The following is a 27,842-nucleotide window of genomic DNA, read 5'->3' on the forward strand; positions in this document are numbered from 1 at the left end:
TTACAAGCGAGATGAATAAATTAGATAATATTTGTTAAGGAATGGTTACCCCAAGACACGGGGATGTAGCTGTCATACCCTCATTGTCAAAGTCAAGTTCCTTACGCAACCAGTCACTGTACGACAGGCCTTTTGCAGTTCAAGGACCGAAGCTGTGGAACAAAGTGCCTCACACAGTAAAGGCTGATTCATCCTTTGACATGTTTAAGTGTAGTTTGTCGAACTTTCTTGCTTTGATACCGGACAACCCTCCGGTCGCCGGCTACAGCTGCAGTTGGTCAAACTCACTGGTCGACTACTCGCCATCTAGGTGGTCAGATATCTGATGACCCTTCCGGCTCCACGGATGAACTCAACGAAGTAACGAAGTAAGTACCAGGCTACTCAAAGCTCATACCACGGGGGGATCATGTTAGTACTGGACGTGACGTTCATTGGGTGGGTCATTTTTTCTCCCAAAAACACAGTTAGTACATGGTACTAACTGGTGGGTCTACTGCCCATTTTCCAGAAAAACAGTTAGTACATGGTACTAAAGGGGGTGTCTAACCCCAAAAAAACAATTTTTACCTCAAATTTCAATTTTGGGAATGGGTTTTGAGGTTTTTTTTTGGTTTTTTTTTTATTTTTAAAATTTTGTAAAGTCTTCCTTTAAAGTTTAAATGAGCTCTTTAAAAAAAAAGCAATTTCTGGGTCAGGGTCAGGGTCAGGGTCAGGGTCCTGGGTCAGGGGTCAGGGTCAGGGTCAGGGTCAGGGTCAGGGTCCTGGGTCAGGGTCAGGGTCCTGGGTCAGGGTCCTGGTCAGGGTCAGGGTCAGGGTCAGGGTCAGGGTCAGAGTCAGGGTCAGGGTCAGGGTCAGGGTCAGGGTCAGGGTCAGGGTCAGGGTCAGGGTCAGGGTCAGGGTCAGGGTCAGGGTCAGGGTCAGGGTCAGGGTCAGGGTCAGGGTCAGGGTCAGGGCCGGGTCAGGGTCAGGGTCAGGGTTAGGGTTAGGGTTAGGGTTAGGGTTAGGGTTAGGGTTAGGGTTAGGGTTAGGGTTAGGGTTAGGGTTAGGGTTAGGGTTAGGGTTAGGGTTAAAATTGTATTAAATTATATTGTCGGGGGGTCAATTGTCGGGGGGCCAATTGTCGGGGGGTCAATTTTCGGGGGGTCAATTGTCGGGGAGTCAATTGTCGGGGGTCAATTGTCGGGGGACAGGGGGTCAATTGTCGGGGGTCAATTGTCGGGGGTCAATTGTCGCACACCCATCAGGTTATAGTAAGTAGTTAAGAAGGTGCTTGGCCGGAAATTTCATTAATTTTCAGGAAAAATTCTCGAGGGCTAGGTCCCGAAAAATATTTTCGGCTCATAATGATCAGGGTAGCATGAATGAACTTTTTTAAATGCCATTGCCCCCCCCCCTGCCTCACCGTCAGGAGAGAAATTAACATGGTAGGAATTTTAAATTTTTGTAAATGTAAAGAGTAGTTATGAAGGTCAAATTTAGGGTAAATAAATATTGCCAAGTGAGCTGATATAGTGAAAAATCCGTTCAATAATTTCGGTGAATTATACGAATTACACAATCTTCATTAACTGAAAAGCTGTAAAATAGACGTATAAATTGTAAACTAATTATTTTAAAGAATTGAAATAATGGCTTGGTGTGTTTAAACAAGTACCGTTCTCTTTGGAAGTCTTTCCTGCAACAATTCTAATAAACTTCTTTTGTAATTTGAACGTAAATTGTAAATGTACACGAACCTAAAGCATCAACCTTGTACTCCTTTATAATGACGGGTCGCGGTTCCTTCTTCACGTTTTGTTTCTTATTCTTCTTTTTTGTACGAGCCTGAGAGAATTGTTATCAGCTTGTTATCATGTTCTGGGTCGGCCTTTTGGGATAATATTGACCCCAATTTATGGTGTGTCTGAGAAAGGGGTTTTGTTGAACACCATCAAACGACAAACATACTGGAATCGAACTTTTTATTGAGGTGAGCCTTGAGGTAATGTGAAGCTACAGCCCTCTTGAATGGAATAGTAAAAGACGAAGGTTCGCTTCCAGGTTTATTTAATTTAGTGGAATAACCCAGCGTTGTGAATTATACTTAGTCTTTATCATAACTCTTCTGTAATTTTAATAAAAATCTAATTATAAATACTGCTCTGCTTGGGTTTCTATACTATTATTTTTAAGAATTAGACGATCTCAGTTTATCTTATTAATTGAAACCAATTAATGATAACTGATTAAATTAATCGAATAAAAGTTGTCCAAAAAGTTACCAAGCCTGTTCACCAGCCCTTCACTCTATCAGCTCCAGAAATCAGTTCCGGAAGTGTTAATTGAGAGTTTAATTTAGGTATCCAATTTACGCCAATAATTAATCCGATTGATGGCCAATTACGATAATGAATTTTTTGCAGTATATAAACAGAGCTGCTGTCCATTTCTTCAGTCAAGGTTGAAGTTTCATGATCATGCTGATCATGATGACTTGGATTTGATGCGAGGGGGATTCTCCTCCACGGCTTATTCGCCCTCCGGGTCTTAACGTGACAATTGTACTAAGTTTTATTGCAAACTATGTTGATAAATCCCATAAGTCCCATATTTCATTCGAAATTTTGCATTTAAGGAAGGAAACTTTAGCAGTCCTCGACATACTATTGAAACTTTATAAGATTACTTTCTCTTGTTGACTTGTCATTCAGTTACCAGTCATATCTGATAAGTATCATAACAATTTTGCTGATAAATAATATTCTCCAGTTTAGCTCAAGGAAAAGTTAGCAAAGATGCCAGGACTCGACGAGACCAACAACGAAAGCTACAGATACCTGAGAAGTGTCGGAAACAACTGGCAGTACAATGTCGAGGACCTTCACCCCAAGATGTTGGAACGTCTGTACAAGAGGTTCGACACTTTCGATCTCGACACTGACGGCAAGATGAGCATGGACGAGATTATGTACTGGCCCGACAGAATGAGACAGCTGGTCAACGCTTCTGACGAACAGATTGAGAAGATGAGAGCTGCCTGCGACACCTTCTTCTTCCACAAAGGAGTAAACCGAGACACCGGTCTCGCACGAGAGGACTGGGTTGAAGCTAACAGAGTCTTCGCTGAAGCCGAGAGAGAAAGGGAACGACGTGGAGAAGGATCTTTGATTGCCCTCCTCTCCAACTCTTACTACGATGTCCTGGATGATAGTGGTGATGGTACTGTCGATGTCGAAGAGCTCAAAACAATGATGAAAGCCTTTGATGTACCCCAGGAGGCTGCCTACACCTTCTTCGAGAAGGGTGATACTGACAAGACCGGAAAGCTGGAGCGACCTGAACTGGTCCATCTCTTCAGAAAGTTCTGGATGGAGCCATACGATCCCCAGTGGGATGGTGTCTACGCTTACAAATACTAGATCGTATTCACTTGGAACTTGATGATATCTTACCTGGAATGGACTTGAATTCGTGATCTGTAAACGATCTTGGAAATTTCCTTTTTTTGTTTTCGATATTTTGTTTTCTAAAGTTTAAACTCACATCAAACTTACCTTGTATTTTAGTATTGAAATGTTTTGTAATTAATTATAATCATCACTTAACTTGGGTATGATAATGAATGTTAGACTTATACTTTACTATCATCTCAAATGTTACATTTGAATTGAAAACAAAAATACGTTGTTTGATTGTCTTATCACTCTTAATCGACCAAGCAAGTCAAAGATAAAATAAAATTAACATAGTTGGTCCGTACCCTCGATTTTCGCCGTCCGTATGCAAGAGTACTTTTGAAACTTCTGACGTGAATTTGTCCACTATTTTCACACGATTTAAACGAGTTTTTAAAAAGTTTAAAATGTTTAATTTATCATCAAGATAAAGTTAAAGATATTAAGCGGAATCAATGGACATCTCATTATCAGATTCACTGTCTTCAGCAGTAGTGTCTATGTGTTCTGTCTTGTCAACAATTTTAAAGCTTAACGTACCCTAAATTCAATTTTTCGTACCGTGAGTACCCTGCTGTTTTTACGTACCCTATAGTACGGACCAACTATGAAAATTAAGCTTAATCTTCCATTTCACTTTTAACATTAGTCGCAACTAAGAAGCATTGGCTCCCCCCCCCCCCCTCCCAAGCATTTAACCTTCTCGCATATTCTGATATTAAAATTGTGTAAAATTAATTCACAATCTCTTTCCGTTTAATTTTATTGAAAATTACAATTTCTTTTGACGAAATTAACAACCAAATGTTATTTAGCTAAAGTGACCAGGCCAACAAGATGCCAGGACTCGACGAGACCAACAACGAAAGCTACAAGTACTGAAGAAGCGTGGGTAACACCTGGCAGTACAATGTCGAGGACCTTCACCCCAAGATGTTGTCCCGACTCTACAAGAGGTTTGACACTTTCGATCTGGACAGTGACGAGAGCTCGAGAGGATGGAGATGGACAAAGTCCTGTACTGGCCCGACAGAATGAGACAGCTGGTCAACGCTACTGATGAGCAGGTTGAGAAGATGAGACATGCATGCAAGAATTTCTTCTGGCATAAAGGAGTAGACCTAGAACACGGACTCGCACGAGAGGACTGGGTTGAGGCTAACAGAGTCTTCGCTGAAGCGGAGAGAGAAAGGGAACGACGTGGAGAAGGATCTTTGATTGCCCTCCTCTCCAACTCTTACTACGATGTCCTGGATGATGATGGTGATGGTACTGTCGATGTCGATGAGCTGAAGACCATGATGAAAGCTTTTGATGTACCCCAGGAGGCTGCCTACACCTTCTTCGAGAAAGCTGATACTGACAAGAGTGGAAAGCTGGAGCGAAATGAGCTGGTCCATCTCTTCAGAAAGTTCTGGATGGAACCATACGATCCTCAGTGGGACGGTGTTTATGCTTTCAAATATTAAATAGTATCTGTTTAAAACTCGATGAAATCTTTTCCGGCAGTCAATTTTATATATTTTTCTGTAGGAGAAGATTTTAAAATTTTTCTTTTGGATTTTGTTAAAGTTTAAAACTCAAAGCAGACGATTTAATCATAATGATTGGTAACGTGTATTCGATTTAGAATGAATTTTGGATTTTGTGATGAATACCATCACACGCATATTCGAACACCCTTGTTTACTTTTTCTTATCACACCCCTACAAAGCAAACTTAGAAGATTGAAACAACAGAAATAATCTTTAAAATTACTTTTTGATATCAAAAATCTGCTATATATAATGCACTATGATATGAATTATACTTGTGATGGAGTAAATCTGTAAATCACTACAAGAATGTTTTGAGCTCACCCTTTTGTTGGCCTCGAACGCTTTCTGCATCTGGTTGAACCAAACCCGACCAAAGTAGTGGGGATCAGTGTAGAGGGTCGTGCAGTCCTTCCCATCCTCCCTCACATTCTTGAAGACCTGTCAAATATTAGTCAGTTTAGGCAAATGTACAATTATATGTTAAACGGTTAAACGATCTAAATGCATTGACTGTTCTGTGGAATCATACTTTAATATCGATTATAAGCCAATTATATAAGCCAATTATATAAGCCAATTGCAAAGGCAACTACCTACAACTGCATTAAAGTGTAGAACATTGAGTTTCGAATCATGACGTCAATTTGTTGATGCACCCCCATACATTATATTCATCGGTAAAATCATATGAATTCCAGTTTTGAGCTGCAGAGATTCAGAGAATGACTACACTTCAAGCGGTTTAACAGTATTGGTATCGAGCATTTAACTTATGAGATTCAATATTGCATAGTCGAATTATCCCTAAAATGGCCATTAAAGTTGAAAGGATTCGCAGAACTGGGCATTATAATGTGAGTTTAAATGCAGCTCGAGCACTAAGCTAACCGTCCCGGTTCATTAATTAATTAGTAAAACTGCTAATTACAGCGCAAATCACCATCATTTACTGTTAACATCTCGCTAAATCGACTACTAGTATCTACTACTGTTACATTGTGACCTCATACAGCAAGCCTTACATCCAAAAACAGTAATTACTGAACCTGTCAGAATGACATTTACGAGCACTCGTAAACAGTTCCATAAATGAGGGAATTTTGAAATTGAAATAAATTATATTTTCGGTCAACGGTACTGCAGACGGGAAGAAGTATAATTAGTCCCTTATCATTACAGCAAAACTCTGGTTTACCGGGAATTTCATGGAGACGATTTTGCCAAATTGTTTCGATAGGAAATTCCAGTAAACCAGGGTCTCAATGTAACACACAAATGGGGGCCTGGTAAATGGGGGTCTGGTTAATGGGGGCCTGGTAAATGGTGGTCTGGTAAATGGAGGCCTGGTAAATGGAGGCCTGGCAAATGGGGGCCTGGCAAATGGGGGCCTGGTAAATGGAGCCTGGTAAATAGGGGTCTGGTAAATGTATATTAACTTACAATGAGAGCAGGAGTGAGGTCTGCAGCTGAGTGTCTCTCCTTTACACAGGGCGTCCTGTTGTCCTTTATCACCACGTTCTGGTCCACTACTGTGTTAGGTCTGAACTTGCCCACCTCCATGTTGTGGTTGTTTAGGTCTGAACGAGGATGTGGTTACTAGGTGGTTACTAGGTGGTTACTAGGTGGTTACTAGGTGGTTACTGGGTGGTTACTAGGTGATTACGACGTGGTAACTAGGAGGTTACTAGGAGGTTACTAGGCGATTACTAGGTGATTACGACGTGGTTACTAGGTGGTTACTGGGTGGTTTCTAGTTTATTACTAGCTGGTTACTAGTTGGTTACTAGCTGGTTACTAGGTGGTTACTAGGTGGTTACTGGGTGGTTCCTAGTTGGTTACTAGCTGGTTACTAGGTGGTAACTAGGTGGTTACTGGGTGGTTCCTAGGTGGTTACTAGCTGGTTACTAGGTGGTTACTAGGTGGTTACTGGGTGGTTTCTAGGTGGTTACTAGCTGGTTACTAGGTGGTTACTAGCTGGTTACTAGGTGGTTACTAGCTGGTTACTAGCTGGTTACTAGGTGGTTACTGGGTGGTTCCTAGATGGTTACTAGCTGGTTACTAGGTGGTTACTAGGTGGTTACTGGGTGGTTCCTAGGTGGTTACTAGCTGGTTACTAGGTGGTTACTAGGTGGTTACTAGCTGGTTACTAGCTGGTTACTAGGTGGTTACTAGCTGGTTACTAGCTGGTTACTAGGTAGTTACTACCGTGTTATGTTATTGCTCTATTAGTTGGAGCCACTTTTGCCACTCTTGACAATTCTGAACTTTACCACTTGCCTCAGTGGGTCACAACGCTCAGATTGGGCGTAAAATGTTTACTGTTTTCGAACTAAAAATAGAAACCTGAAAACTTGTCAGAATATATATTATATAATATAGTATAGATAGTTTACAGTGTATGAATAGCTGACAGTGTCGTCTCAGAATAAGACAAAACGTATACTCTTAATTTCTTCCAGTGACACACGAGTCCAATTTAGACGTTTTGATTGAGAGCTTGAAATGACTTAAGCTACCTCATGAGCCCACGGCTTCAAACATTGTCACGAGAAACTTACTAAATACAGGACATTCAATCATACTACTTTGTAAAATATAGAGTAGAGAATGGAGCACACTTTGTTTAAAGACACTGTGTTTGTTGAGCCAGTGAAGCCTTACACATTACCTGATTTATAAGATAACGACATGATGTAAGTCATAGGAACTAGAGTTGTACTGGGGAGATAATTTAACACAAATATACACTGTACAATGTACATTGTACATTGTGTACAGACACTGTCGAGCTGTATCAAATGTCATGATACGATGTTTACTTTTACAAGGTATGGTGGTTACTAGGTGGTTACAAGGTGGTTACAAAGTGGTTACTAGGTGGTTACTAGGTGGTTACTAGGTGGTTACTAGGAGGTTACTAGGTGGTTACTAGGTGGTTACTAGGTGGTTACTAGGTGGTTACTAGGTGGTTACTAGGTGGTTACTAGGTGGTTACTAGGTGGTTACTAGGTGGTTACTAGGTGGTTACTAGGTGGTTACAGGGTGGCTGCTAGATGCTTACCTTAATACCATGTATTTAATCTAAGCATATTTTCTCACATATCAAGCAAACCAAGCTCGTGCCACAAATTAGATTCCAAGCCTCTGTTGAAATATTTATTTATGTCCGCAGTACATAATATATAATTATATTGAGAAATCTCAAAGCTTGGGGGATAATTTCAAAATTACTAAGCTTAGTACACACAGACCGCACAATTTTACATTTTCCATCAATATTAAATCTAATTTAAGACGGAGAAAAGTAAAACAATTCAGTTTGGTTAAGCACATTAAACTTGAATGGATCAAACACAAAATTTAAAATATTTGACAAATTTAATGGTCATTACCAGTTTAATACGGTTAGTATTGAGAGAATATTATGAAGAATTTACCAGTTTTATAGACATAGTGTTGTCTCTGGGAGATTGTATCTGCTAGAGTCTGTACTCGCCTCTCCATATTGCGAGCTTTTATAGCAGTTCTACTTGCCTGAAAAGAGATACAGTTTGTTATATTGTTGTTGCTGAGCTCAGCCAGGTGGGGTCGTTAGAGGGAATAAACCAGCCTGGTCAAACATCTTTGTTAGTTTATTAAGTATGTAGAATTACTGTAAAATAATGTAGAATTACTGTAAAAATTTAGTACAATAATTTTAAAGATATTATGCGTTATATTTAGTTAGTTTATAACGTATGTTAGTTTATTATGTATGTATAATTACTGTTAAGGCCAGAGGGGGGGGTAAATGGCACTTTTCTAGTTTTCACATATTTGATAATAGTTGCTGGAGACGAACAAGAAGAAAAAAACCGGATCAAAATCAGACCTTGCGTTCCTGAGATATCACGCGCTAAATTTTGAGGTTTACCTGTAATTGCATGTTAAACTGGATCTTTAAACGGCTGTAACTTTTTTGACCTTTCGATTCCTTAGTTGAGAAAACCGGCCACTCCCTGATCTTGAGGTTTGGTACAGTGGTTCCTTGGACAATTATCCTCATTTATGATGCAGCGATTTTTTTAATTTGACTCGGTTCTTGAATTATGAGGTTAACCATGTCAAAAATTCGACAAATTTAGCTGGTTAACCTCATAATTCGAGAAACGAGTCAAATAAAAAAAATCGCTGCATCTAATATCTAGATACTTGTCCAAGGAACCACTGTACCAAATCCCAATATCAGGGGGTGGCTGGTTTTCTCAACTAAGGAACTGAAAGTCACAAAATGTGTTTCGAGATAGATGCAATTTAGTGTTTTCAAAATTTTGAATATTCACTGGAATGTATCACAGTTCGTTAGTTAGGACTTTCTATACACCTAACAACGTTTGCTTGATCAGACCTAGCCATCCCCTAAACGATTTTAGCCACTTTCAGTAGTTAATGTCCTTGTATTGTAAAAAATGAGGTTAACCAAGACTTCCTGTAAACACTAACTGCTCGAAAGTAGTAAAAATTTGGTTGTTAACCTCGCTTTAGACCATATAACACTGGGATTGGTTTATTAATATGTTATTATATATGTAGTAAAACATTTGCACAGTGTAACGATTAAGTTTTTGAGGTTAACATGTATTTTACTGGTCAGATATTCAAAAAATGAGAGGTTAACCTCATTTTTTAGCCATTTACGGATAAAATCTTCTACTAAAATATGGTCAGTTCAAATCACCTTTGTCACGTGATTATAGTTGTAGGCATTGTGATACCAATAGATACCTCACTGCGATATTGTGGTACATTACATAAGTAAGAATCGTATGTATATTCCCTACAGTACCAAAATGTGATGGTTAACCTCATTTTTTCATTTTCCCAAGATAAAAGAAAGTCAATCAACACGTCATCTATTTAGATATGTGTATACCGTAAACTAACGATGAAAATAATAGCTCTATCATTTGATCTATTCTCGCTACATCTAAAAAAAGAGGTTAACCTCATTTAATAACGTTTGGATATTACTTTTTTTGATAATTATGAACCTAAAATTTAGAGTTAACATTTGCTGACCGAAATAACAAAAAATTATGGAGTGTAATAAAATATTAACCTCAATTTTATTAACCTCAATGTTGTATAGTCAATTTTGTGAAAGTCGGTTAACCTCAATTATTTAAAAAAGTTAAGCAGCTACAAATATGTGAATAGTTGCAATGTTTTTGTCATCAAAAATTATATTGATTAAGAAAATAATATTTTGGTCGATGTTTTTGACCCCTTACCCCCCCCCTCTGGCCTTAAGTACTGTACAATGTAGAATTACTATTAAGTAATGTAATAAGTTATAAGATATTATGCGTTCTACTTTGTACCACTAATATCACTACTTATTACAGTACTGTACAATGTATCTAATTACTATTAAGTAATGTAATAAGTTATAAGATATTATGCGTTCTACTTTATACCACTAATATCACTACTTATTACAGTATCAGGCAACTGAGCTTTACTAATGAGTGCCGTACTTACAATGGAAAAGTACGTACAATATACATACTTTACTACATTCTTAAAACTTCAAAACAACAGAATGTGGAGATGATGTTATTTTGAGTTTGGAGAAGAGTAATGAATTAACATTTTAAAGAACGTGTCATTTTCAGTGATCTTAGAGAACAGGTCATTAGTGAGCATTGAAAAGTAGTATTTAGTACGGTAAAACTATAATTAACACTATAATTAACGGTAAATAAAGAGTCATGATCCCCATCACACTACAAGTCGCTTATGTAATATAGTTGGCTAATGACGGGGTGGCTTTACAGTGAGCTACGTATATAATTGAACTTATAACTTTATTACAGCAGACAGGGTTTTAATTTACAGTATAACACCTCAACTTAATGTAGAAGAAACGATGTTCTGTATGTTTTCATAATGTGTCGTTAAACTCCTTATATTACATTTGTTCCTTGGAGGAATTGTACTTACTGCAGTGGATATTACATTTAACATATTATTTTATTGTGCGGTGATTTCCAACAACTCACAGAACAATGAAGAGATTAGATAATTTGATCAAACCTGTAAACGTTTGTTATTATAATGGCAACTCCTTTCAGTGGAATCCGCAAAGAATCGCAATCGTCAAAATAACCTAACCGTAGCGGCGTAGCATCAATTAATAAAAATAATATTTCTAATGCTATAAAGTAAAACAGCGACATTTCCCATTGCCCATACATCTTAAAATAAGGTTCAACAGGAGACCTCTTCAATGAGACCGCCGAACATCTCATCTGCATCAGCGGCCAGGTAGGAGAGTAGTCTGATAGCCCCCACAAAACCCATGTAGGAGTCATTGTTCTTGCTGGTGTAGTTGAGCTTGTGGGACTGTTGTAACCTTCCTGTGCTACCCATACTGGGGAGGCTATTTGTTACACTACATGTTGCAAGACTTCACATGACAATCTTTTTTCTAAAAAACAGTCTAAAAGCAGCTCAAATAATCTGACACATTTCTAGAGTCTCATCACCACACAACACACTTTACTACAGCATTATAATTTACTCAACACCACATGAACAGAGTTACACTTTTAGAACAAAGTAATAATCTCATGTGGAATTAGCTCACTACAAGCAGTGTGCCCTGTGTTATAGTAATACTCAAATAACACGACCCAGTAACTAGTTACAACTCTTATTCTCACTAATGCCTTCTCACCAGTCATTACATATTATCATTATAACGATTATGCTATCAGGCCACTTTTGGTTGTGGCTACTAGTTGACTCATGCATGTGTGCGGTTATTAATCAATGTTTTTCCTGACCGCACAGAATGTAAAGCAAAAACACAGTTCTCACATTTAGAAACTTGAGAATTGAAAGCAAGATTCGAAGAAGCACTAGACACAAACGATATTGCATGTCTATCTAACATCTGAAGACGTAAGCGTATTCTTGACAAATAATTAAATAGTGCAAAGTAAGAAAATAGAAACGACACGACCAGTTCAACAACACTATATAAAGTATAAACAACACTATAAACAACACTATAAACAACACTATAAACAACACTATAAACAACACTATAGACAACACTATAAACAACACTATAGACAACACTATAGACAACACTATAGACAACACTATAAACAACACTATAGACAACACTATAAACAACACTATAAACAACACTATAGACAACACTATAAACAACACTATAAACAACACTATAAACAACACTATAAACAACACTATAAACAACACTATAGACAACACTATAAACAACACTATAAACAACACTATAAACAACACTATAAACAACACTATAAACAACACTATAAACAACACTATAGACAACACTATAGACAACACTATAGACAACACTATAGACAACACTATAAACAACACTATAAACAACACTATAAACAACACTATAGACAACACTATAGACAACAATATAGACAACACTATAAACAACACTATAAACAACACTATAAACAACACTATAAACAACACTATAAACAACACTATAAACAACACTATAGACAACACTATAAACAACACTATAAACAACACTATAAACAACACTATAGACAACACTATAAACAACACTATAAACAACACTATAAACAACACTATAGACAACACTATAAACAACACTATAAACAACACTATAAACAACACTATAAACAACACTATAAACAACAATATAAACAACACTATAGACAACACTATAAACAACACTATAGACAACACTATAAACAACACTATGCACAACACTATAAACAACACTATAAACAACACTATAAACTACACTATAAACTACACTATAAACAACACTATAAACAACACTATAGACAACACTATAAACAACACTATAGACAACACTATAAACAACACTATAAACAACACTATAGACAACACTATAGACAACACTATAAACAACACTATAGACAACACTATAGACAACACTATAAACAACACTATAGACAACACTATAGACAACACTATAGACAACACTGTAGACAACACTACAAACAACACTATAGACAACACTATAAACAACACTATAAACAACACTATAGACAACACTATAAACAACACTATAAACAACACTATAAACAACACTATAAACAACACTATAGACAACACTATAAACAACACTATAAACAACACTATAAACAACACTATAGACAACACTCTCTCTCTCTCTGTTTTGGTCAACGGTTTCTGGCCTCCTAGTGAAGAGGGAGGCCTTCTCGCCGTGCCCACAGAGTGTGACTCCTGCTAGCCACACTCCAGGACTCCCTAAGTATATACAAAAACATAGAATAATAGATATCAACGCAACAGACCTCTGCAGTCTCGAAGCTGTTACTACCTTGCTCAGAGCAAACCCACTTCAGATGTTCTTCTTTGGCGGGCAGGCGAGGGACTTCCGAGCATGGTCCACACCTGAATATGTGTCACTATCTGAGATAGTCCTGTGTGGGTCTAGTGTATGATTGTTTATGAACCTTGGTGTATGTCCTAGATGCTTATCCAAATAGATCGTCTCTGTCAAACCTTGTTGACTGTTCCACGAATTTGATAATGTGGTCGAGTTTACTATTGATGAGTTCCTCAATTGTTAGGATGGGTTTACCAAATATCCTCATTCTAGTTGTCATCAGCTGGATGCATTCACATAGGAAGTGTTGTGATGTTTCTGCTTCCCCTGGGCAGTGTTCACAGTCTAGTGTTTCGAAATTGGAGTTGTTTGCTACCGTCTGGAAGTATGCTAGTGGGCTGTGTCCTGATAGTAGCCATGTTAGCCATCTGATGTGAGTACCTGTGATGTTAATTTTATTGTACCTGTTTTTGTTGAGGAAAAATGTTAGTGGGGTTTTTCCTTTATCACTGAGTGCCACCTGTTTATACTTCTTGATATGGAGATTGAAGAGGTAATCTTTTATTTGGGTGTTGATTATAGTTCTTACCGAAGCGGTTAATTATGTTTGATTGTTCCAAACCATGGCCAATAAAATATAGAGCACATTTGACATGGGGTAACGCGTGCTTAAAACTAGATCATCAGCTGATTGACAAGACAAATGTTGGTGTGAATCAATCTAAAAGTTTAAACGTACGCCCGTATGCCATTATTTGAGGCGGCTAAACGCGCTCTGTTATCTGATGACTAATCTGATTCATGCTGGATAAAGACAGCAACCACAGATACAGATATAATACATTATTACAGGAGCCAACAGCAAGCTGTATCTCCTTCTGCTATCTTTAGTGTGGCTTGATCTTCCCTGTAAAACATGAATTAAATCAGCGTATTCAAGAAGTCTCTCCACAAGACGAAGAGAAGGCAGGTTTGCGCGCGAATGAAACGCAAGGGAAGCGACTAATGAAGTAATGACATAAACTTAGTCTACTGTCCTTGGTAGAACGGTTACCAAGTCGAGTAATATGTATACATCTCTAAATCTATAAATACTCTGTGTATATACTGAGTATACAATACACTGTGCAGTTGTATAACTGTATTTGCAATACATTGAAAACACGTGTATACACTATGTATAAACATTTCAACTGTAATTGCAATAAATGTATACACTGTGTATACTGAGACACTGTATTGTAATACATTGCTTTACTTCTAGTGGACTGACGGATATCTTCCACCAAGACAACACCTTACATGCTCTACTATGGTACACTATCCGGTGAAGTTGTTCGTACACAAGATGAGATTAATGTTGATACATATATAAGTGTCGCTAATAGAATAGACGAGTCCTACTGCATAACTTGTAGAGTGTATTACGATTGGTTAACCCAGGGAAGCGATGTGATCTGTTATTTCACAGGGATGGGAGTCGATTCTAAAATATGAAATTTGCATAAAATCACACAATTCTAGAAACATGACAGCAGATTAATCTGCTTCAAAATCTAGGTAGATAACAATCAGGAGCGATCGGTTCATCATGAAATAACGGCTGGGTCACAGCCAGGAGGGTGGTTTGTATTAAGACAGAGTTTGGGGGGTTTGCAGTGGAGTACCACACTTGAGGATGAAGATGGGTAATAGTGGGTTGTTTGGCAGGGAATATTCCCTGTATATTTGCATCATACCTAAACCCCGATCTCATGATGATTGATTCATACTCCATAACTTTTGATCCAAAGATGAGATAAAAATTGTAATTATTATAACTTTAATCAGAGGTTTAAAATAACAAGGCAGAACAGCGCGCGGTCTGCGGGCGTCGAGCGTGCTCCTAAGATTGAGAGAGCGACCATGAGTTACATGCAGACAGGTAGGTATTGTTCGTATCTGGGTCAAATTACGAAAAAATAGGATGTTTGGCACGGCGTGAGGACAATATTACTACAACCAAAAAGGGAACCAAGATTAAAATCGATAAGAAATAACTGGTGCGCGTCGTGAATGTGAAGGGCGTAAATTCTATATTAGAACATTTATCAAAGTATAATACGCAGTTGAACGCAGACTAATCCCTTTTGATATCTCGCCATTAACATTTATTTCAAAGAGAACGCCTTTATATTTATCTCTTATCCAGCATAAGAACTGTTTCTATTTTAAAACTAACTGAAAACTACCTATGCAAATATGTTTTGTACAGTTGTGTGCTAATTCGAACACGAGATCGTTTATAAGTACAGAGTTTTGTAATTTGCGTGGCCCATAAACTAATAAACGATATCGTGTATAATTTACACACACACGCATACTCCTCGAATTTGACCTCACAACTGTTGGCCTCTTGAGCCTCGCTGCAGTATAAAAAATTCTCGAATAAACGAATACACAGACTAGAATAAAAAGCGTTTATTAATTCTGACGTTCTAAGTACAGAAATATACCCAAAAACACGAACCTACCTCTGAGCGGTTCAAAAGTATCAATATTGAAGTGACGTTGAAAAAACAAACAATTAATTTCTTGACGATGCAGCGCAGTTATGCTCTGATCATTCTCATTACCACGTGTCAACGGCAACCACGCTATAATTCATTACTTTTGAATTGTCGAGCATCATTAATTAAGTAATAAAATAACCAGACAGAAAGGATGAAGGATAAAGAAAAATAAAAAAGACTAAAGTTTATAACAATATATAAGAACATAAGGACTCTTCAACGACACAGAATGGTTATACAGCTCAGGCATGGTTCCCCCTAACAAAAGATTGCTAGCATGCTAAAAAGGGTCAAGGAGCAAGTAAAGGTTGGCCGTTAGAACTTGGAAGCAAGAAACTAATCGAGTCAGTTGTCTGGGACATTTGCAACGTTGGAACAAACATTTATTTTATCAATAAAGAACATTCAAATTGTTTACACAATACAACATTTATTCAAAGAAAATTATCGCCGAATGACTTACATGCCTTGACAAGTGACCGAGTGTAAACATGATAAGGGACACCGAAAAAAACCCAGTTTTACCAGTAAACTGATCATAGCAATACATCGGGCCCTAAATGCACCTAGAAGTGAAAAGCGATGCTGCAACCAAGGCATGCTAGGTTTATTCCATTGAACTATAAGTTTACAGCCTAAAATAAGAAAAAATAACTAACAATGTACAAATAAATAATCAATGTACCATAAATCAAATTATAAACACACTTTATTTAACATATTTTATTAATTATACTTTTTATCAATTTTATATTTAGACAATATAGTTACATTAGTAAATTGTTTAAACTGTCAGAGGATGTTATATGGTGCGTTTAGAAACTGTCCAGAGTACTTTAATTAAATGGGTTTTTAACCACGATGGTCTTGAAATTTCCCTTAATTCATATGGAGTTTTATTCCAAAGAATGGTGTGCTCTGTAAAAGTAAGACTTAATATCCTGAACATCTGGTCTGGCTTGACGTAAGGTTTTGTGGAATCTTGAAAGGAGAAATGTCCACTAATCATACTGAACGTCTAGATGTGATCGCACTTAACCTACTTCCCAGAAACGTCGTAAGTAAGGTGGAATGTCACAACTGACATTCATAAAACAATATAGAAAATAAATATAAAGTCCTTGTAATCAAGACCTTACACGAGAGAGGGAAGGATATTTAGTTCCTTACACGCTAGTGAAATACCTTTATTTGTCCCTAGGCTCAATGTAAATCTCAATTAAGGATCCACTTGATACCCTCTTTTTGTATCGATTCAAGTTCCCCACCGGGTTTCTGAATGAGGCCGCCAGACAATTGGTCAGTGTTCGATATGACTTCTAACCTGAGATAGATAGAAGCCCGACGTTTTTTTATGGTTATTGGTGCAGTAACATGTTCTTTTTAGAAGGCCTAACCTCTGACTAGGCCTTAGAGTATATCATATCACAGTGATGTGACCAATCTAACTTACTATTTTGATATGTACTCCAAATCCTTTTTCAATGTCTGTGAATTCGATAGCCGTTTTCATTCATTGAGGTACACAAATTATAAACACTACGATTCATGGATAGTGCCGTGGTATAAAGAACCGTGACTTTTGAAAGGGTGAAACACCATCCTATTAGGTATGAGCCCAATTTTGAAGACTGTTAATATCCCGCGGGAGCAGCCATGGTCATCCTGGGACGTGATTCTACGCCATATTTTTGTAATCATAAGCATACATGGTTATATTTGTTTCCATGAAACTGAGGTAAAGTTAACAAATCGCGGCGCTATTCCATTAATGTGAAGTAACTAAATGTAGCAGGTTTGCTCTTTTATAAATAATAATTGACAATGTTTAAAACCGTACCGAGGTTTCGGGAACACACCTGTAAATGTACTTGGTAAGCAGGAATTCATAATGGTGCTCATGATTTAGTCGAGCTTACTGAATAAACAACACAAGCTTCTGAATATTTGATTATATTCTCAACATAGTCTGATCAAATATGAAATGTAAAGTGTTCTAAATCAAATTAATCTGTAGATTAAGCCCTATTTTGGCCTCATAAGGAATTAAGAACAATCCAATGAATCAGACACGAAAAATAGAGCTCGACGTATGAACAAACTCGAAGTATCCGGCAATTCTAGAACTGCAAAAATGACTGTCCTTATCACAGCAATTGAAACTAACATAATTTCAATACGACGAACACAAAACAGCCACCCAAAAACAATAACACGGTCAATGCCCGGAAATTGCTCAGAGTTAGCGAAAGTCGAATACAGCCTAAGCAGGGTTTAGGCACAGCACCACAGGGCGATAGGGCACAACAAGTAGTGTAAATGTACAACAAGGAATTAATCTACAACAAGGAGTGTAATCTACAACAACGAGTGTAATCTACAACAACGAGTGTGATTACAAGGAACCAAGAAATTATGAAAGATTAAGGTGGTGTAGTCTGCAGCGGGGGATGAGAATGTATTATACATACAACAATTAGTCAGTTACAAGTACATGACCGTACTTGAAATTAATAATGACAGTGTAACACCTATATATAGAACAGTATATACTCCCACCACCGCATGCCTGCAGGATTGGTGTGTATTGTGTGTGTGGTGTGGAGAACTGTAAGGCTTGTAAACAGATACTGTGGGGCTAGAAAGGAATGATCACGTATTTAGTGATCAAATATAATATATAATATGCTGTAGCGAATTTCCAAATATTTACATATATGTTATAAGAACAATGACAGATTTTAATAACATTTACATGAGTTTGATAACATTACTCACCACTTGATCACCTTAGTCTCACTGTCTTGTACTGCTTAGTACTACCTATTAGTTTTGTTGTCCAAATAAATTTAGGCCCCCACAACATTTGGCGGCCAAATTCTGAATTTTTATACCGGCAAATTTTAGGAATTTGCCCCCCCCGGCCCCCCGGCCACCCCCCCCCCCCCCCCCCCCCCCCCCCCTTAAGAATTCAGGTCCTTGGAGTGTGACTGCAAGTTTCTGGTTCGTGTAAATACGGGGGGGGAGTAAAGTGAACATACAATAAGTCCAATAATATGTATAAACGTAAAATGTCCAATAATAAGGTTTCAATATCAGACTCGTAATAAGATACTTATTACTGTAGTAGTTACAGCAATACTAATTATACTAATTACCCATATCAGAATACTTTATATTGGATCCCAAAAATAAGAACACGGATTACACTTTTGACACCGAGAGTTGCACCGCTTAATTCTTTAAACAATACAAACCAAACCAACTAAACTCTATCTACAAGAATAATGACACTCTTTAACTCTCGGCTGAAGTTACAGGAACAGGAATTGTCACGACTCCTACTTTGGTTATCTATTAAGTATCAGTGGTTACAGGGTTGTTACTTGTTACCACTTACCAGGGGTGGTTACCAGGCTCACTTGTTACGCTTCCAAAACTCATGTAATTGGACTTGGTCTCTAACATTATTCCGAAATAATCTTAAGGGGGGCCGCGGCCGGGGGGCTCAATCCCCAGATTTTGCGTATGCCCACATTTATGGGCATATAGGTGTTTTTTGCTCATAACTCAGTGTATTTTTTGTCCAATCTTAATGAAAATTTCATTAAAGAGTACGAGGATCACCAGCCACCAGCCTGACAAGTACAGCAACTAAAATCTGGGTTTTGAGCATGTTAAGATGATTTCAGATTTGGCATAATTGGGACCAAAAATGGGCGTGGCTGTACTGCAGGCACCCGGAAAAGGACTTGTAAATAACTTAACAGAGAAATATGACGGGTTTTTAGAAACAATTACTTGGTAGTACAACTTTTTAAAAGTATAAAACAATCGATTAATCAGAAGAAAAGTTACGACCGTATGAATACTTCTAAAGTACACAAGAGTTCTTTGCAAATCAACGAATATCACGTACCATAAAGTGAACAGAGACTGTAGTATAATCACGTAGAGTCTGCAGTAATGCACCGCATCGACAAACTACTGTAGGTCTCACTGGCCTCATGTCCTTAATTGTAGTACTACAGCTAGAAGTAGGAGGCCATATGAATTGAAAATCTGAACTTTCTCTGAAACTTATAAACACACATAACACCGGCATCGCAGAGGATTATATTTCAATATTTCCCGCGACGCGCGGGAAAAGTTTTATAATAATATCGATGCGAAGCACGAGTATTAGTATGAAAATAACCCCGACGTGCTTTAGCACGAGGTTATTTAATATAACTTAAGCGTGCCGGTTGTTATGGTTATAAACCCCTCCGGGTTAGTGCTAAGGACCAACAAATTAGCATTTTACTCTTAAATATAGCTATATGAGATCATTATGGTAAATATGAAATGGAATTGGGACATACCAAATAAATATAACTAAAGGGGTTAAACTATGACTTTTGAAATTGCGTTATATCTAAACAATTATTCCTCAGTTCATAAACGTTGAATGAAATGAATATCGATTAAGGGCGTCGAGTTAAGCCTGGAAAGCGTATAACAGCTAATAATGATATCGTGTCATAAGTTTAATCAAAGTAGACGAACTATAATAACAAGGCTTATATCAAAACACGACAAAATTACCGAACCGAGACAAAATCAAATGTAACCGTCGAGACAAGTTTTGGAACGCCAATTAATGTAAGAGTTTAAGTAATGATAAGCAGTGTGCTGGAGTTTTGCCAGCGCCTGCAATTAGACCGATACGTAGATCGAATGTTATTTTAAAGTTCTTTCTACTTAAGCATAGGTCACGTGACATTTTTTCCAATGAGCGTCGTAGTAGTTATCACGTGATACACGTCAATCAAAACGACGTGACAGTACGCGGTTGAAATCGCATGGAATGTCAAAACAAAACAATATAGTTGAGCCAAATTAGGCGGGGGCGGGATTATAAAAGCTGTGCCGGGGGTTATTTAATCAGCGGGAAAAAACTAACAGCGGGAGCCGGATTATTCAAATCTATTTAGCGGGAGCCGGATTATCAGAATCTTATTCTATCCCGGATGGGTTTATAATTATATTCGGTGAAACAGAATCAATTCATATTTGCCAAACCAGATAATCGTTAAAGCAGTTTATTGGGATCGCATACAATCAAACGTTACAGTTTACACAAGTGCTCCTGTTCTAATAACGTAACAGTTACACAGGCTCCTGGTTCTAATAACGTTACATTTTACACAAGGCTCCTGTTCTACTAAATAACGTTACAAGTTAAACAAGGGCACCTGGTTCTAATAACGTTACAGTTACACAAGGGCTCCTGGTTATAATAACGTTACCAGTTACACAAGGGCTCCTGGTATCTAATAGCAGGCCTAACTTATTTACTTCCGGGCTAAACTATTACTGATTGCTGATTAATGTTACTGATTACTGATCTAATACTGAATATTGGAAATTAACTAATGAATACTGATTTACTGATTCTGAATACTGATAGGCCGAACATATTGTGTACTAGTTAAACGGGTGCCAAACATTCCCACAAAACGCATATTAAATTAAATTCACAGAAATCATTAGCAGCAAAGGAGTGGAACTTTAAACAAATATTAATATTTGTCCAGCTGAAATGAAAATAGATACGGTTTTACACGATCATGTAGTTTACAATTCACAGGGCATGAATAGCAGGAGTGGATGGGAAAACACGACAAAACAAATCTTAAAATCGAATATAAACAGCACAATGCGTGTTGAGGTGCTCACATCATTAAATTGTAACCTGCATGGGATCGAATAGAGCCGCCCACGTAGATCTAGATTCGAATGAAAACCGAACTGAGAAGAAATATTTAGATGGTAACATACTTGTTACAAACCTACTGCATACCATGATATTTTTGACAACGTGTACAACCTCATACAACCGTCCCCGTTATTTGGAGCGAGTCAACTGGTTCGCAGTTATTATAAAAGCATCGACTGGTTTGTATGGACGTGCTAACTAGTTTAACAGACACGTACTAACTGTTTAAAAACACGTGCAAACTGGTTTATATCACGGTGCTAACTGGTGTATAACATGTGCTAACTGGTTTATAACAGTCTAACTGGGTTATAACACGTGCTAACGGTTGTACAACACTTGTGCTAACTGGTATACAACACGTCTAACTGGTTTCTTATGACGTGTTTAAACCTGTTTACAACACGTACTAACTGTTTATAATCAACGTGCGAACTGGTGTATAACATGTGCTAGAACTGTTTATAACATTGCTAACTGGTTTATAACACGAGCTTACTGGTTTTACAACACTGCTACCTGTTTGTATGACTGTAACTGGTTACCGACACTACTAACTGTTTACAACACGAGGCCAAACTGGTCTATATCACGTCTAACTGTGTTTAAAAAAAAAAATAACAAGATCTAACTGTTTTGTATGACTTGCTGGAACGGTTTACAACACGTTCAACTGGTTATAACAAGTGCTAACTGGTTTATACCAAGTTCTAAACTGATTTATAACACGTGCTAACTGGTTTGTATCACGTGCTAACTGTTCAAAACCAGTACAGCTTCATGGCCCGTGCTAACGGATCGTTATAACGAATTCCGTAACTTAACTGGTTCGTAACACGCACTAACTGGTCCACAACAAGTGCTAAACTTGTTCATCGCACGAACTAATTGGCTTCCAATACGGGGTGTGGGCAGATCATAACATCCACCAGTAACCCAGTTTTTAAACTGTCCACACTTTTACACACCTCCACCCAAAACAATCAGTGCTCTCAGTACTCTCAAAAAGCACCTACCTTGGTTTCACGTCAACGTAAACTGTAAGTGTGGATTTAAAAAACTGAACAAATCATCAACTCTGGAGAGTAGCACCCTCTCAGCTCTGGAGACTGTTCAAACAAGGAAGAATACAAACTTAGCACGACAAACATCAAACTGCAAATATCAAGAACTTATATAATATAAGTCTTTAAGTCAGAAGTTGAGACCATTTTTTCTGGTACACGCAGCCATTAAACCTCGCCCAGTAAAACACGCCAGCTGAGTTCAAGGTGATCGTAACTGACTTATATTATATAAGTTCTTGATATTTGCAGTTTGATTTTTGTCGTGCTAAGTTTGTATTCATACCCTTGATTTAACAGTCTCCAGAGCTAGAGGGTGGCTACGCTCCAGAGATATGATTTTTCAGTTTTTTAAATACACATACAGTACAGTGACGTGAAACCAAGGTAGTGCTTAGAGTCTGAGATCACTGAATTGTTTTGGCGTGGATGTGTGTAAAATGTGCGACAGTTAAACTGGTTACTGTGGATGTTTGATCACCACACCCCGTTATGGAGCCAATTAGTTCGGATATGAACAGTTAGCCACTTGTTGTGGACCAGTTATTGCGTGTACGAAAGTTTAAGACGAATCGGTATAACGAACCATTAGCACGGGCCATGAAGCGGTCTACTTGGTTTTGAACCAGTTAGCACGTGATACAAACCAGTTGAGCACGTGGGAAATAAATCAGTTAGAACATGTCTATAAACCAGTTAGCACTTGTTATAAACCCAGTTTGCACTGTTTGTAAACCAGTTGCAAGTCATACAAACCATTAGCACATGTTTAGATACACCAGTTTAGCACGTGATATAAACAGTTTGCACGTGTTTGAACCCAGTTATACGGGTTGTTAAAACCCATTAACACTCATACAAACCAGTTAGCATGTGTTGTAAACCAGTTTAGACTGTTAATAAACCAGTAGCACATGTTATAAACCAGTTAGCACATGTTTATAACCACCCATTAGCACCGTGATTATAAACCAGTTAGTACAGTTTGTAAACCAAAGGTTAACACTCATAAGAAACCATTAGCACGCTGTTGTAAAACCAGTTAGCACGTGTTTTAACCCAGTTAGCACGTGTATAACCATTAGCACAAGTTAAACCAGTTAGCACATGTTATACCCAGTTAGCACGTGATATAAACCATTGCACGTGTTTAAACATTAAAAAGTGCTGTAAACTATTAGCACGTCATACAAACCATCGTGCTTTTATAATAAACTGCGAACCATTGACTCGCTCCAAATACGGACGGTCAGTCTGTGGATTGTACACGTGGTCAAATATTCATGGTATGCAGGATTTGTAACAAGCATTTACATCTAAATATTTCTTCTCTGTCGGTTTCAACGGACTATAGAGTCAACGTGGCGGCTCTAATCGATCCCCACTGCAGGTTACAAATTAATGGTATGAGCACCCTCACACGCATCTGAGCTGTATTATATTCGATTTTAAGATTGTTTTTGTCGCTGTTTTCCCATCACTCCTGCTATCATGCCCCTGTAATGTAACAACTGATCCGTTAAACCGTATCAATTTTCATTCAGCTGGACCAATTTAATATTTGTTAAAGTACCACTCCTTTGCTGGCTAATGATTTCATGTGAAATATAATTATAATATGCGTTTTGTGGCTGTTGCACCCGATTCAACTAGGACACAAAAAGTTCCGGCATATCAGTATTCAGAATCAGTAATCAGTATTAATTAGTAAATTTCAATAATTTCAGTATTTAGAATCAAGTAATCAGGAACATAATCAGCAATCAGTAATAGATTACCCGGAGTAAATAAGTAGCCTGCTAATTAGAACCAGGCGCCCTTGGTAACTGTAACGTTATTAAACCAGGAGCCCTTGTGTAACTGTAACGTTATTAGAACCAGGACCCTTGGTAACGTAACGTTATTAGAACCAGGAGCCCTTGTGTAACTGTAACGTAATAGAAACCAGGAGCCCTTGGTAACTGTTACGTTATAGAACAGGAGCCCTTGTGAAACTGTAACGTTTATGTATGCGATCCTCAATAACGGCTTGAAAACGATTATCTGGTTGGAAAATTTGAAATGATTGTTTCACCGAAATATAAGTATAACCCCTCCGGGATAGAATAATATTCTGTAATCCCGGCTCCCGCTAAATAGGTATTCTGATAATCCCGGCTCCCGCTGTTAGTTTTTTCCCGCCTGAATAAATAACCCCGCACAGCTATTATAATCCCGCCCCGCTAATTTGGCTCAACAATATTTGTTTTGTTTTTGAACAGTCCATGAGAATTTCAACCCGCGTACTGTCACGTGTTTTGATACTGTATCACGCGACTAACTACTACGACGACTCTAATGGTAAAAAATGTCCCGTGACCTATGGCTACGTAAAACAATAAATACATTCGATCTACGTATCGTTCTAAATTGCAGGCGCTGGCAAAACTCCAGACACACTGCATACATTACTTAAACCTACATTAATTGGACCATTCCAAAGCCTGTCTCACGGTTACATTTGATTTTGTTCCGGTTCGGTATTTTTGTCGGTGTTTGATATAAGCCCATGTAAATTATAGTCCGTCTACTTTGATAAATTCATGACACGATTATCATTATTAGCTTTTATCGCTTGCCAGGCTTAACTCGACGCCCCTTATCGATATTCATATTCATTCAAACGTTCTGACTGAGGAAAAATGTTTAAGAATATAACGCAATTTCAAGTCATAGTACCTTAGTTTATAATTTTATTTGTTAGTCCCCCAAATCCATTTCATTTTCCATAATGATCTCATATAGCTATATTTAAGAGTAAAATGTCAAATTTGTTGTCCTAGCACTAACCCGGAGGGGTTTATAACAAATAACACCTGCACGCTTAAGTTACTATTAAATAACCCCTCGTGGCTAAAGCCACGTCGGGGTTATTGTCATAATAATCCCTCGTGCTTCGCGCACTCGAAATTATTATAAACTTTTCCCGCGCGTCGCGGGAAAAATTGAAATATAATCCCTGGCGCAATGCCGGGGTATGAGTGTTATAAGTTTTCCGAGAAAGTTTCAGACTTTTCATAATATGGCCTCCTACTTCCTATCTGTAGCACTACAACTTTAAGACATGAGCCAGTGAGCCTACAGTAGTTTTGGTCGATGCGGTCATTACTGCAGAACCTCTAGTGATTATACCTACAGTCCTCGTTTCATTAAGGTACTGATTTTCGTGATTTGCAATAGAACTCTTGTGTACTTTTAGAAGTATTCATACGGTCGAACTTTTTCTTCTGATTATATCGATTTATACGTTAAAAGTAGACTACCAAGTAATTTTGTTTTCTAAAACCCGTCAGATTTTCTCTGTTATGATACAAGACCTATTCCGGGTGCCTGCAGAGAACAGCCACGCCCATTTTTGTCCCACTTATGCCAAATCTGAAACATCGCTAACATGCTCAAAACCCAGATTTTAGTTGCGTACTTGTTGCTGGTGGAGCGGGTGATCCCTCGAACTCATTAATGAATTTTCATTAAGAATTGGATCAAAAAATAACTGAGTTCTGAGCCTAAAACCATATGCCCATTAAATTGCATACGCAAAAATCTGGGAATGAGCCCCCCCCCCCGGCCCCCCCTTAAGATTATTTGAAAAAATTGTTATAACCAGCCAATACATGAGTTATGAAGCGTAAAAAGTGAGCCTGGTAACCACCCTGGAAAGTGGTTCCCAGGTACCACCCCTGTAACCACTGAAACTAATGATAACCAATTAGGAGTAGTGGACAACTTCCTTTCCTGTAAACTTCAGCCCAGAGTTAAAGAGTTGTCTGTATTTTGTAGATAGAGTTAAGTTTGGTTTGGTTTGTACTTGGTTTAAAGAATTAGCGGTGCAACTCTCGGTTGGTCAGTGTATCGTGTTTTCTATTATTGGATCCAATATAAGTATTTCGGATATGGGTAATTATATAATTAGTATTGCTGTACAACTAACTACAGTAATAAGTATATTACGAGTCTGAAAATTGGAGAACCTTATTATTGACATTGAGACTATTATACATATTATGGACTTATTGTGTTCACTTTACTCTCACCCCGTATTTACACGAACCAAATACTTGCAGTCCACACACCACGGACCTGAATTCTTAAGGGGGGGGGGGGGGGGGGGGGGGGCCGGGGGGCCGGGGGGCAATTCCAAAATTTGCCGTAAAAATCAGAATTTTGGCCGCAAATTGTTTTTTGGGGCCTAAATTAATTTGGACAAAAACTAATAGGTAGTACTAAGCAGTACAAGCAGTGTGACTAAGTTGATCAAGTTGTGAGTAAGTTTATCATAATCATGTAAATGTTATTAAAATCATGTCATTTTGTTCTTCATTAAATATATGTAAAATATGTAAATGCGACCAAGCATATTATATATTATATTTGCTCAACTCAATTCGTGATCATTCCTTTCTAGCCCCCACAGTCCTGGTTTACCAAGCCATACAAACCTCCCACGACACACACACACAATAACACACTACCTGGCAGCATGCGGTGGGTGAGTATATACTGTAACTATATAATAGGTACACCTGTCATCATACTATACAAGTACGGTCCATTACTCTGTATCTCTAATTGTTGTATTATAATACATCTCATACCCCCTGCAGACTTACAACCACCTTCATCTTTCTTAATTACTTGTCCTTTAAATTCACACTCGTTGTTGTAGATTACACTCGTTGTTGAAGATTACACTCCTTTGGTTGTAGATTACATTCCTTGTTGATAATACACCTACTTGTTTTGTGCCCTAATCGCCCCTTTGTGCAGTGCTCCTATCCCTGCTTAGCAGCTGTATTCGACTTTCGCTATCTCGAGCAAATTTTCCGGGCATTGACCGTTTATTAGTTTATTGGGTGGCAGTTATCGTGTTCGTCGTATTGAAATACTGTTAGTTACAATTGCTGTGAAAGGACAACATTTTTGCAGTTCCTAATTGCCGATACTAGTCGAGAATTGTAGCATACGTCCTAGAACGACTTTTTCGTGTCCTGATTCATTGGATTTTCTTAATTCCTTATTGAGCAAATATAGTCTTAATCTACAGAATAATTTGAT

At 37.9% G+C, this 27,842-nt stretch overlaps 3 protein-coding genes and 1 pseudogene across 3 annotated transcripts; 3 read left to right on the forward strand and 1 right to left on the reverse strand.

Annotated features, from left to right (window-relative positions):
* Positions 1-1,553: 1,553 nt before the first annotated feature.
* Positions 1,554-11,387, reverse strand: LOC134812543 (actin-binding protein WASF1-like). Its single transcript, XM_063820027.1, has 6 exons — positions 11,238-11,387; positions 8,414-8,510; positions 6,417-6,553; positions 5,298-5,414; positions 1,740-1,827; positions 1,554-1,579 (listed from the first exon to the last, which is right to left on the reverse strand). Exons 1-6 carry the CDS (start codon positions 11,385-11,387, stop codon positions 1,554-1,556), a joined length of 615 nt encoding a protein of 204 aa, XP_063676097.1.
* On the forward strand, positions 2,760-3,626 carry LOC134812691 (uncharacterized). Its single transcript, XM_063820198.1, has one exon. It carries the CDS (start codon positions 2,778-2,780, stop codon positions 3,399-3,401), a length of 624 nt encoding a protein of 207 aa, XP_063676268.1. The 5' UTR covers positions 2,760-2,777; the 3' UTR covers positions 3,402-3,626.
* LOC134812919 (uncharacterized) lies at positions 4,275-4,912 on the forward strand (annotated as a pseudogene).
* Positions 11,388-11,765: 378 nt separating the features above from the next.
* On the forward strand, positions 11,766-13,272 carry LOC134812544 (putative uncharacterized protein DDB_G0286901). Its single transcript, XM_063820028.1, has 2 exons — positions 11,766-11,778; positions 12,071-13,272. The coding sequence occupies exons 1-2, from the start codon at positions 11,766-11,768 to the stop codon at positions 13,270-13,272; spliced, it is 1,215 nt and encodes a 404-aa protein (XP_063676098.1).
* Positions 13,273-27,842: the final 14,570 nt, after the last annotated feature.

The sequence above is a fragment of the Bolinopsis microptera genome, chromosome 3 (assembly GCF_026151205.1).
Source record: "Bolinopsis microptera isolate Bmic1 chromosome 3, MBARI_Bmic_1.0, whole genome shotgun sequence".
NCBI lineage: Eukaryota > Metazoa > Ctenophora > Tentaculata > Lobata > Bolinopsidae > Bolinopsis > Bolinopsis microptera.